Raw genomic sequence first — 12,036 nt, forward strand, 5'->3', positions numbered from 1 at the left:
ATCATATTTCCCTGTCCTCAGTTCCCCAAACGGTCAGTATTTTGCTCCAACCCCTGGCTCAATCCAGGCAGGGGTAATTGGTCCTTGGCTGGAGTGGAATCAGCCTTGATCTGAGGACCTGGGTATACACAAAGCCTCTCTAAGGAGGGGAGGCCTCTCCTGAGGCTAGTCCCTTCAGAAAATCCAGGAAAAGTCAGCCTTTTTCACTCACCCCACAGGTATTTCTAAAGGAAAATTCCAAAAGCAGTCAGAGGGCTCAATCTGGAGCTCCTTCAGGATCAAGTTCAAGTTCTTGGCATTTTTAAAGACCCTTCCTTTTCATCACTTCCTGTGACTTCCTTCCATTTTACCTGAACCAATTACAGCTAAACTTTTGTTTGGGACTGCCCAGGGGGCAGTCCGAGGGTTCTGATTCATCACCCACTATCCCACATGTGGGCCACAGACCTTCCTCACTCAAGTGTAAGTGGGATATATATGCTTTTGGTGATTAAATCTAAAAATAGGCAGGGGAGAGTTAATCCCATCTTCACACTGATTAGAGACTTGGTTTTTCTAACTACTTTAGTAGTTCTGTATTTTTCCAAGTTGACAGTGCTTCATAAAAATGATAGCTAAATTCATTTTTTAATTATTTTAAAAACCTTACCAGGGAGCAGCTGGGTAGCTCAGTGGATTGAGAGCTAGCCCTGGAGACAGGAGGTCCTAGGATCAAATCTGGCCTCAGACACTTCCCAGCTGTGTGACCCTGGGCAAGTCACTTGACCCCCATTGCCTAGCCCTTACCATTCTTCTGCCTTGGAGCCAATACACAATATTGACTCCAAGATGGAAGGTAAGGGTTTAAAAAAAAAAACAACCTTACCTTTTGTCTTATCAATTCTAAGATAGAAGTGGTAGAGGCTAGACAATTGAGGTTAAGTGACTTGCCCAAGGTCACACATCTAGGAAGTGTCAAGTCAGATTTGGATAGCTGACATTTATATAGCATCTACTACTATATGGCATGCACTATGTTAAGCACTTTACCAATATAATCTCATTTGATGTTCACAATAATCCTGTGTAGTAGGTGCAATTATTATATTCATTTAACAGAGGGAAACAGGCAAACAGAAGTTAAGTGACTTGGTCATTCAGTTAATAAATGTCTGAAGCTAAAGTTGAACTTGTTGATGTCATCTTGAGTTAATCCCATTCCTGATTTTCCCAGAGGCTGAAATAAAGAACCAGAGGAGTAGGCTGACTATGAATACTCAGGCCTAGTTCCCAGAAACTGAAGAACTGAATTTTTAAGAAGGTATTTAAATCTAAAATTCCCTCTTGATAACCCTAGACTTCTGACTAATGTTCAGTATCATTTCAGCCACTTGAGTCTCTCTTATTGTATCTAGGTAGCTTCCAGGTACACTAACCTGTGGCTCTATCCTCTGTCCCAAGTGGTTAAATAAATAGTAAATAGTCAATTGTTCTTTTCCTACACACCCTGAAGTTGTGATGGTGAAGCTATGGTACGTGTGCCAAAGATCACAGGCAGAGACCTCTCTGTGGACACAGGCCATGGGGCAGAGTTGCTTCCTTTCCCCTCTCCATTGTGCTTCCCTGGGGGGTTTGGGAGTTGAGGGTGGGGTCCTCCTCTCCCCACACCTAGGCTGGCCCCATCCCCTAAAAGATCTCTACTTCCTTCCCTCCTTCCCTGCCAGCAGTCAGTCTGGGGGGGTGACCTCACACCACAAAGGCTTGCTGCGCTCTCTCTACACCCTGCTCCCACCCCAACATGGGTTGCAGCCAAATAGACAGGCAGGGATAGAAGCAAGGGCAGGTCCTGTGGTTAGAGGAAGCAGCTTCTTGGTGTTTGAGCTGGCTTGGAGCGGGCCCCACCCCTAATGCAGAATGTGGGGGTGTGCTGGGGCTCTGAGCAACCTACCTCTAGCCTTGTCCCACCTTCCTGGCCCATCAAAGCCTGGTAGCAGCCCCTTTACTTGACCAGGCCCTGCTAGGCTGAGTGCAGGGGCAGCTTCCCCAGACTCCCCATATCCTCCAACACAGGGGGCCAGGGCACTGCACACAGTGTGTGTGTGGGCACACAGTTTGAGGGATGAGACATGGCTTGGGGAACCTAAAAGATTTGCCATCACTGCCCTAAAGTATGGAGTTTTGCAGTTCAGTGGAAACTCTGAGTAATTCTATTACTGTTGGCCTTTCCTGAAACATGATCGCCACAGGATGGTTGGCTCTGCATGGTTACTATGATCATTTGTCTCTCTTGTCCTGATTAAAATTACTCTGGTAATTATGAGTTATTTTTCAGGTTGATAAACTTATCCATTGAATTAAATTTCTGATTATATTCTTTTTCCTTCCATGCATCCCTCTGCCTCATAAATCTATATTTTGAGGTATCACTTCTATAATTTTATTGATATAGGGGACTCTTGATGAATAAACTCCCTTTGCCAATGCAGATGGTACCTTCTGTTTAGGGTTAACAAGTTTCCAATGACTTTTTGTGATGTATATAATTGCTTTGGAACATCTGGATCAATTTGATCAGGCAGTGACCATGCCTTAGAAATGACTTTGCAATGTTTCTGACCACAAGGAAAGGTGAGCATGCCTTGAACAGTGCCCCTAATTTCCTTTATCTATCTGAGTCCCATCCTGAGGACATTCTAAAAGGTTTGACAATCTGAACTGAAATTTCCCACAATGCATAACCACAAAGGCCTTCTCCCTTCTTCCTTGAAAGACTATGAAAAGAGTCCTGTAACCTCCCATCTGTCCTGGGCTTAGGTCTATCCAAGCCCTGATGTTTGTATTCTTTGAATTCTCTCTCTAAGGGAAATAAACATCTTTACCTTTTGGTTCATTTAGAGTTAACAGTTGTGACTCTTGGTTAAAAAGTAGACACTTCTCTATAGCTAGTAGTGTTGAGAGATGTCTGGAGCAACTAGAGGTGAAGTCATTAGCCCAGGGCCACATATGTAGTATATATTAAAAATGTGGCTTGAATCTAGGCCTGGCTTCAAGATGCATGAAGTGGAAATTGAGGGGACCTTGAAAATAGCAAAGTTTACCCTCTTTGGCCACTATTCAAGAAACTGGGAAGCCATTTCAAATGAAACACTTTATTGAGAGAGGGAGAAAGAAAAAGCTCAGCCCCCAAATAAAAAGCCCCCAAAGCAAAAGGGGCTAGCTTACAGAACAAAACAAAACAAAACCTTATTTATAGAAAAATACAACCCTCTGGCTAAATGGCATTATCCTGACACAGCTCTCCCTGATCATGTTCCATCCTTCCTGAAGCTGGTACCTACCAAATTAACCTTTTTTTTAGCAAATGGTCATTAGTCAGAATCAGGTTTTAATCTGCATAAAACTCAGAAACATTTTGGGTGCAGGGCTGACTGGGAGATAGCTATCTCTGACAAGCCATTATTGTGTTTTCCAGAGCTTCTAGCCCACCTGTTCTCTCAGGCAGGTACCCCTTTGAATGCAAATTGTATAGGTTGGGTTAGTAAGAGGTGAGGTGAACAAAGAATGCAACTTAAAGCAGCCAAGGGTTAAACTGGGGAAGGGGGTTTTAGAACAGAGAAGAGGCTATTAGCCTAGCCTTGGGTTTGTAAAACTTATTCTTAAATCACCAGACTACAGTTTTGAACATTTTTAAACTGCAAACTTAAAAGATACATCCCCAAATCTCAAAAATACCTTGTATAAAGACATATATTATTTCTGTCTCACTCAGGCCAAAGGTAATTAAGAGGCTTTTGTATTCTGGAAGAGGTGATGCTATCTCAGAGAGACCAGTTTCCTCACTCTTTCTAGGGTCCTAGGCATATACATTTTGTAGATATTAAAATTGCTAATATATTTGAGAATAACTCTATTTCTCACTCCACTCCAAAGGCTAGCTCTCTATTCCATCAGGCTGATTCTCCTAAACCTATTCTTCATCCTCACCATACTCACTACTCCCTCTATCCCTCTCCTGTACTCCCAAGTCATCATCACTTCCCTCTGCTCAAGTTTTCTTTTTTTACTTTCCATATTATAATCCTTACTTTCCATTATTATTTTATTATAATCTATTTTCCATTATATTCCCATTATATATTCCCAATATATATTTCCATTTCCATTATATTCTATTATAATCCTTACTTTCCATATTATAATCAATACCATGTATTGGTTCCAAAGCAGAAGAACAGTAAGGGCTAGGCAATGTAGGTTATGTGACTTGCCCAAGATCACGCAGCTAGAAAGTGTCTGAGGTCAAATTTGAACCTAGGACCTACCATCTCTAAGCCTGGCTGGCTCCCAATCCACTGAGCTACCAGCTGCCCACAATCTACATAATTATGAAAACTCTTAAAAACCTTTTGTTCAGATGAGTCACACACCAAATTTTCTATAGATTTGCTGTCCCTCCATCCCCAAGTCTTAATCCTATAGTTAACCACTTAAACTATTCATTGTCTTCTGTCAAACTAGAGAAACTGAGCTGGGAAAAATTTGATAAGCATTTTATTTGGATAGATCAAAGGACTTCTGAGCCAGGACCCCACATATATTTGATACAAGGAGGCCTGTCATGCTTGAGTTACATAGCATGCAAGGTGATGATACAGATAATGCAAATATGGAGGGAAGAGTACAAAGGGTGGAGTAGTTTAACGTTTTCTTGGAAAGGAGGCACCCCTAGGCACAAGGCAAGAGTACTTGAAGCAAAAGACTAGGTGAGCAATTAAGAGTTTGCTCTGGCAGCACATTCCAAAGCAATTTCTTAATTGTTAAATCTGATGGTATTTTCCTCAGTCCTCACTGTTGGCCACTGCAACTTTGATAGTTTTTTAACCTTGTGGAAGTGAAAATAATAATTAGTGTGAATATAAGTCTGACCAGGATACAGATTCTCACGGATCTGTGTATGACTGTCTCAAATGGCTGGAGATGATCAGAATTGCCTTATTTTTCAGTTACTGGGGAGGAAGCCTAGAATTGGCCTGATACATGGCAATGGCCAGTCCAAGCATAAATCCTTCAAAAGTTTAAGTTGGCCTTGCTCTGGGAGTAACCTCAGAGCCTCCACTAATTGCTTCAAGGCCTTTCCTTTTCTCTTATGGGAATCATGTCCAGTGTCCCGATAAATACTCCAAACTGTGAACTAAGCATTCCAAGTGGCTGATAACCTATCTTCTGCTGCTTGACTCAGAGTTTTCTCAGATCTTTCACCCTGAAATCCCCCTCCCCACTTCTCCAAGAAAGCACCATATAAACTGTTACCTGTTTTTCCCTAGTTGGAACTCTGCTTAGGCCAGGCTCTGATTTCTCTTCTCAAAGGCATTATTAACACAAAAAGCTGTGAAAGTCTGTTTTCTCTGTGGCTACGTAGAGTTAAAACTTATGGCTTTCATTTATAGGGTTGACAACCTCCTCCTTCTGAACATTTTTTCCTTCTCTTTAAACATGATATTGATATGGGGATACAGGTAACCTCTTAGACACCCCAAACTTCAGAAGTGTTCCAGGTCAAACTAGCTTTCCCCCAGATCTTCAATTAACAGATATGCACCTCCCAGTTCTACTCAGATAGGCATTGGGTGGTACCTAATCCAAACATCCCTAGAATTCCAAAACAATACCCCAGCCCAATGAATTGCCTCATTTCTGATTCACCCTTCTCCTTTCTTACCCTGTAACCCCTGTGGTCATAGGAGTATAAAAATCCCCAGATCCCATCTCTTTAGAGAGGCAGTATTCCACTTGCACACCAGCTCCTGGTCAATCAATATTACCTCCAAATTAATACATTTCTCTTTTTATTTTAAGCTAAGTTTTTGGAGTCTTGCATTCTTACACAGGGCAACTTGTCCTGAACTTAAGAGTTTCACCTCAACATTATTGCTCTTTCTGGTTTTCCTTCTATGTCCCACTGATATTCAGTCTCTTTGTTGAATCATCATCTATCTTCTATTCTTTTATTATTTTCTCCAAGGTTCAGTTTTGTACCCTTTTCTATTTACATGAGTTCTTTTAGAGTTTCCACAGGGGCAAGTGTCATATTAGTGCAGATGATTCCCAAATCTAGATATCTCTACTCTGAACTCCAATCATGCATTAATTACCTGTTAGATTTCTCCTCCTAGTTGTTTCATAAACATTTTAAACCCATATGTCCAAAATGAAGCTCTACTTCCCCTATACACCTGCCCCATCTCTTAACTTTGACATTTTTGTTGAGTACAAGTAGTCATTCAGTCAAAAAGCTCAATCATCTTTAATCTTTCCTTTTCCTCATTCCCCCAAACCACATTATTGCCATCTGGTCCATTAAACATTTATAATACATATAATGTTAAATCAGTTGGGTTTTTTTGTTCTTTCCTTTAGTTTGCATTCATTACAGATATTGATTTCCTGGTTTGTCTACTTTACTTTGCATGATTTGTTATGTCTTTACAAATTGCTTTGAATTTGTTGCAACTTTCATAGTAATAGTCTACTACAATCATGTGCACATGGTTGTTTAGCCATTAATTGATAGGAATCTATTTTGTTTCCAGTTTTTTACTACCACAGAAAGTGCTGCTAGCAATCTTTTGCTGTTTATGGAATCTTTCTTTCTGCCTTTGACCTTGGAGTGAATGCTTAACATCTGGGCCTCTTAAGTGAAAAGGTATAGACATTTTAGTAATTAATTCCTTGTTATTAATTAATTAATATGTTATAATTAATTAATTAGTAATTAATAATTCCCATTTTCCCAGAATACTTGTACTAACTTTCTTTTTCTGTTTATGAAGTTTATAGAGTTCTCTTTTTTTTTCTTCTGGAAGATGAGTTCAAATCCAGCCTCAGACATTTAGCTTCATAACTCTAGTGTCAACCTGAAAAAAACATAGAACTACCAAAGTAATTATAATGGAACATATCTTTAATCAGTATAAGGGAGACAATGCTCACATGGCCACCACACAGGGCCACTTCTCTGGGAGCTCTGGGAACAGTGTCTCAGGAGAGCCACTGATAATGGACATCTCTATAGAACTAAAGAACTTGGTGGTTATATTTATACCTTAGGGAGGAACAACTGACTGTTTACATAGGGAAAGAGGATTGTAGTCAGAGGTTAGAATACCAGGGAGAGGCCAAGCTACAAGAAGAAAAACTAAGAAGATAAAAAAAGGTATTTAGTCCCATATAGGGTGCTCTTTGGGTGCTGGATGGTTTATTATTCTGTCTGGGGCAAAGGTCAGTCAGAGGGTTTCTTGAAGGCAAGTTATCAAGGACAAGGGTCAGTGTTCGGTTTCATAAAACGTTATCACCAGGCAAATCACTTAATCTGTCTGTTCAGTTTCCTCAATTGAAAAATGGTGATGATGATACTAGTATCTCCCTGGGTATTAGTAAAGATTTAATGAGATACTTATAAGGTGATTAACACAGTCCCTAGCACGTGCATCTCATAAATGTTTGTTCCTTCAGTTACCTTGGAAATAAAATGAACTACTAAAGTAGTCAGAAAAACCAAATCTTTAATCAGGAAAGAGATGGGTCCAGTAATCTGGGGCTATCACCGAGCCAAGCGTCAAAAACCACACAAGGTCAATAACCTGGAGCTCCCAGATGTATTCCTGGTAGAATGCACAGTGCTAGAGGATTTTGTCACAGAACAATAGAACTTGGGGAATTTATATACCTTTTGGGGAACTAAGGACAGGGAAGCAAGATTGATTGACATTACCATGGTTACTAGCAAAAGAGAAGTCCAAGACAGGATTATCAAGGAGAGGCATACAAAAGGGAAGGGTTCAGCAAGCTGGGCTACCTGGGAGAGGACTTTCGACACAATGGGAGAAACTACTAAAATGAAAGGGCACTTAACATTTGATTTAGGTCTACCTTAAGATCTATAGTTCTGTCTGAAATGGGCCAGTCTGGGACTACCCGGGGTGAGTTCTCAGGGTACTGGAGCAGACTTGGGATCTCCAGATTTCAAGTTGACATTTCTATTATAAAATTAATAATCATTAACAAGCACATATATTTCAATGAAAAAAAATGTGTTCAAAGAACAAAAAAAGATGAGATATAAAGCAGAAGTTACATAGGTTTTAAGTATATGTCAAATTAAATGTTAACTTAAAGAACACAAACCCATCTTTCCTTCCTTTTAAACAATGACTCGCCTCTTTCCCAATTTTTCTTCTGCTCGGCTTTTTTGCTACATCACCCACTTTCTGTTCCTTTATTGTTTTAAATTAATTCAATCAGGTAGTAACAAAATGATAGTGTTTGTGTGACTTTATGAACTTTTTTCTATACATTTTCCATGTTTTATCGATGCTTTAAAAATTCTTTTTTTCATTTCTGCAAACACAACTTCCTCCTAACAAACAAGGATGGTCAAAGCAAAATAAGTCAACACGCTGGATATTCTGGGTAAAAGAAAAAAAGTTTTCTTCTGCACCTCTATTCCACCACCTGTCTCTCAGTCTCTATCTCAGGAGTCTTTATCTATGCTCAAAATCAGTCTTTTCAAATCACGAAGGCCTATCATTTTGGTACGACTTCTAAAGTTGCTTTTCCTTTACATGAATATGGGCTGTGTTTAAATGCTGTGTTCTTTTGGTACCTTCTTCTTTTGCTCGACATAAATCGACACAAATCTTACCAGGCAAGTTGCTCCGAACTTGGGCTTCTTACGTACAGTAACAATCCACTGCATCCGTTTATCAGTTTGTACATTCTAATTGATGAGAGCTATGAGTGTTTCCGGTTTTTCGATGCTTACAATTGGTGTTATAAACATTTCTGTCCCTAACAGTTGGACCAGTTTTCCCCAGTGTTCTAAATGTTTCCAGGATAAATTTGGGGAGCATGGTTCACTTTGGAAGTGGAATTGATAGGTGGAGCCAACCCTGGCGGGCAGCGCCTCAGGCTCTGGGATGAGGCTGAGGAGGCGACCCTCAGACAAATCCTAGGGGTGCGTGGGTGGGTGAGGGCGGAGTGGAAGCCCCCTCAGCCTTAACCTCTGAGGTGTAGCTCCTAGATCCCAGGGCGGCCTCGGGGCGGGGCGGGGCGGTGGAGGGGGAAGAGGGGTTCCGGGAACAGGACGGGGCGGGGCGGGGCTGGGACCGGGGCGAGAAGGAAGGAGGGTCTCTGTCCCCGCCCCTCGTGCCCCCGCAATTCCGACGGGACGTGCAGTAGGCTGTAGTTCCATCCGGCTCCAGCACCAATCCATACCTTGGCCCCAGTAAGGGGACGTAGCTGCCATTGAGTCCTTCGGTCCATCTGCCCATTGGTACGTCCCAAGGTCCCGCCATGGCGGATTCGTCCTCTGCTGGGCGTCTTTTCCTTCTCTTGCTGCTACTACATTCACCGCTGGGCGGTGAGTGCGGTCCTGGGAGAAGCCACGGGATACCCCAGCAGGGAGGAGAGGGGCGAAGGAGGGTGAGGGGAGGGAAGGTGCCACCTTGGACGGGGGCGGTAGGGAGGGGGTTTCCTACTTGGACCCTGGTCTGGGGTCTGACTGGATCTTATAATACTATTGGAAAGAGCGTCGTCCTCCACCAAACCCCACCCCACCCTGGACGGAAGGTCCGAGGAGCCCTAGACCTATTGCTCAGACTCCTGCCTCCTGATTCCCACACTCTATTCTCATCAGAAGTTCTTTTCTTACTAGGGGAGAACAAGTCTAGGCAAAACCCAATCATCCTCCCAACTCTCCCATCCTCACTAAAACTCCATCCTTCCCTCGGGAACCTCCCTTCTGGGCCTCTGTGACTTCCATGACCCCAGTCTGACCCTTATTTACTAATTCAAAACATGGATCTAATCCCAGGATTGAGGCGTAGATATCTAATCTTCCCCATTCTGTGCTTCCCTGGTCTAGACCTTTGCTGAGTTTGGCCCTGGGGTCGTTTGTCCATTTTATGGTAGTTATTGTCAAATTCTGTTCGGCAGTGAGGAATGAGTGAAAACGATCTGTGGTGATATAACATGAGCTCTTCCGGACCTGCGTTTCCTCATCTGTAAAATGGGGGTGATTCTGCCCTGGCTCCCTCAAACAAGTGGGTTGAGAGAGTAGCTTTGAAAGAATATGTAGGATGATACTGTATAGCAGTAGTATAGTTCAGGGTTCGAAGGTAGAGGGCTGATTTTGTGGTCTTGTAGTACTTGAGAAGAAGCAATGTAGGGTAGGACATTAAACCTACCTAGCGTCTTGTAAGAGTGAAGCCTGGAGTCTCAGCTGGCAGTGACTCATTTTTACAAGGGGGGAAATCGAGGTCCAGAGAAAGTTAGAAACTTGCCCAAGTTCATACAAGGATCTGCCAAGTCAAGGACTAGAACTCCTCTTTTCTGTATGCCGCTGGCACTCTTGAATAATCCATGCCTGTAATCCATGCTGAAGCAACAACACAGTCTGTTCCCCAGGTAACACATTGGAGTATTGCAGAATCCTTTCTTTCCCCAGGAAAGTTGCCATACAGACATACCTTTCCCTAGTGAAACCTTAGGTAGTTGGACCTCAGTAGGGATTCTGGGCTTCATGTTGGTTTGGTTGGGCTGGGTAGTGAGTCTGGGACTGGGTACAGTGTTTCTCTTTGGCCTTCCTTCATCAATTCATTTGAGACTCAAAAAGTTTCCTGGTCCCCCTGGGGGAATGACTCAGACTTGGTGACCCTACCTGGTCTGAGCTCCAGAGGAAGAATGATGAGCTCACTTTTGTGTCTAGTGTGTGAATCTGGAGCTCAAACAAGATTTATTTTTTTACTCTCAATGTTATTTCCTAGCCCAGAGAAAGACCAGATATCCATGCTGCTCCTTATCTTGTTCCCATGGTCCCGGAAGGAGGGGGAGGGCTGCCAAATGGGTAAATATTCTAGAGGAAGTAAACACAATTGCTCTGAAAATATGGGTGGGACAGTGGTATATTGTGTGTGTGTGTTCAGGATACATAGTGTAGAGGGGAGGAGAGTAAATATGAACGATACCCAGTGCAGTGTGAGTCTTGTGATATACGACATGGAGCAATTGTGTAATTAGGTGATACAAAGTGCCCAGGGAAATTGTATGTGTTTCTAAAACAAGTGTGATTTGTGTGTGTGATACACAATATAGAAGGGAGTTGTGTGTGCGTGAGACATATAAAATATAGGGGGGAGATTGGTTTGGGGCCTCTTGGAGAAATCAGGAGGGGCAGCAGGATGGGATGGTCCATTCTCAGTTGAGGTCAGTAAACAGACAGCCCTAGACTCTTGCCAAGTTGAACATAGGGCATTTACTATCTAGTCTGATCCCAGTAGCTCATAGGTTAGGGCTGGTGCTGTGAGCTGTCTTATCATACAGATTGAATGAACCCTCATCCCAGTCCCAAACTTAAGCCCAGGCACTAACCACTTTACTAAAGCCAGCCCAAGATTGAGCTCTGGTATGCAATGGGCCCTAGAACCTGGCTGAAACAACCTCGACTTCAGCCAGACTCCCTATTTTATACTGTTAGTCACATGGGAGACTGGCTGAGAAAATATTGACTCGCTATAGCTAGCTCCTTTTTGTTTTTGGCAACCCGTGCCTTGGTGGGAAAAATCAATACTGTGCCTTAGTTTATGAAGGAAGAATGGGTTGGGAGGGCAGCTAGGTGACTCAATGGACTGGATTTAGGAGGACTTGGGTTCAGATCTTGTTTTTGAAACTGCTTGGCCCTTGCCCTTCTCTTTCCTAAGATTGTTACTGGAACAGAAGTTATTTAAAAAAAAAAAGGGGGTTGAAAGACTGGATGGGGACTGTTTAAGAACCTGTAGAACCAATTAATGAAGCCTTTTGAAGTTGTGATTTTGTCTATGTAGCTCCCCTGGGTCTAGTTGGCACCTAGTTGGAGCTTAATAAATGTTGAAATGAATGTGCACTGATTGTCACTGTTCTAACTTGCATATATTAGTGATTCCCCAGATTGGAGGGAGCAAGTTTTTCTTTGGGAAGGTTATGTTTTGCATTTGTGAGGTTGGCAAGATAAATTTCCCTCAA

The 12,036-nt window shown here is 42.4% G+C and overlaps 1 protein-coding gene across 7 annotated transcripts in view; it reads left to right on the top strand.

Moving 5' to 3' along the window:
• The first annotated feature begins 8,872 nt into the window (after positions 1-8,872).
• SHISA5 (shisa family member 5) overlaps positions 8,873-12,036 on the top strand; it is a 54,854-nt gene continuing 51,690 nt past the window's right edge. The window contains exon 1 of one of the 7 annotated variants that reach the window (XM_056805286.1): positions 8,873-9,310. Coding sequence is in view for 2 of the 7 variants with exons in the window: in XM_007499662.3 (XP_007499724.1) it covers positions 9,331-9,397 (67 nt within the window). In the remaining 5 variants the exon portion in view is untranslated. Of the gene's footprint in view, positions 9,398-12,036 lie in introns of all 7 variants that reach the window. The other 6 variants (XM_056805285.1, XM_007499662.3, XM_001374990.4 and 3 more) reach the window with 6 other exon arrangements.

This window comes from Monodelphis domestica, chromosome 7 (genome assembly GCF_027887165.1).
Source record: "Monodelphis domestica isolate mMonDom1 chromosome 7, mMonDom1.pri, whole genome shotgun sequence".
Taxonomy (NCBI): Eukaryota; Metazoa; Chordata; class Mammalia; order Didelphimorphia; family Didelphidae; genus Monodelphis; species Monodelphis domestica.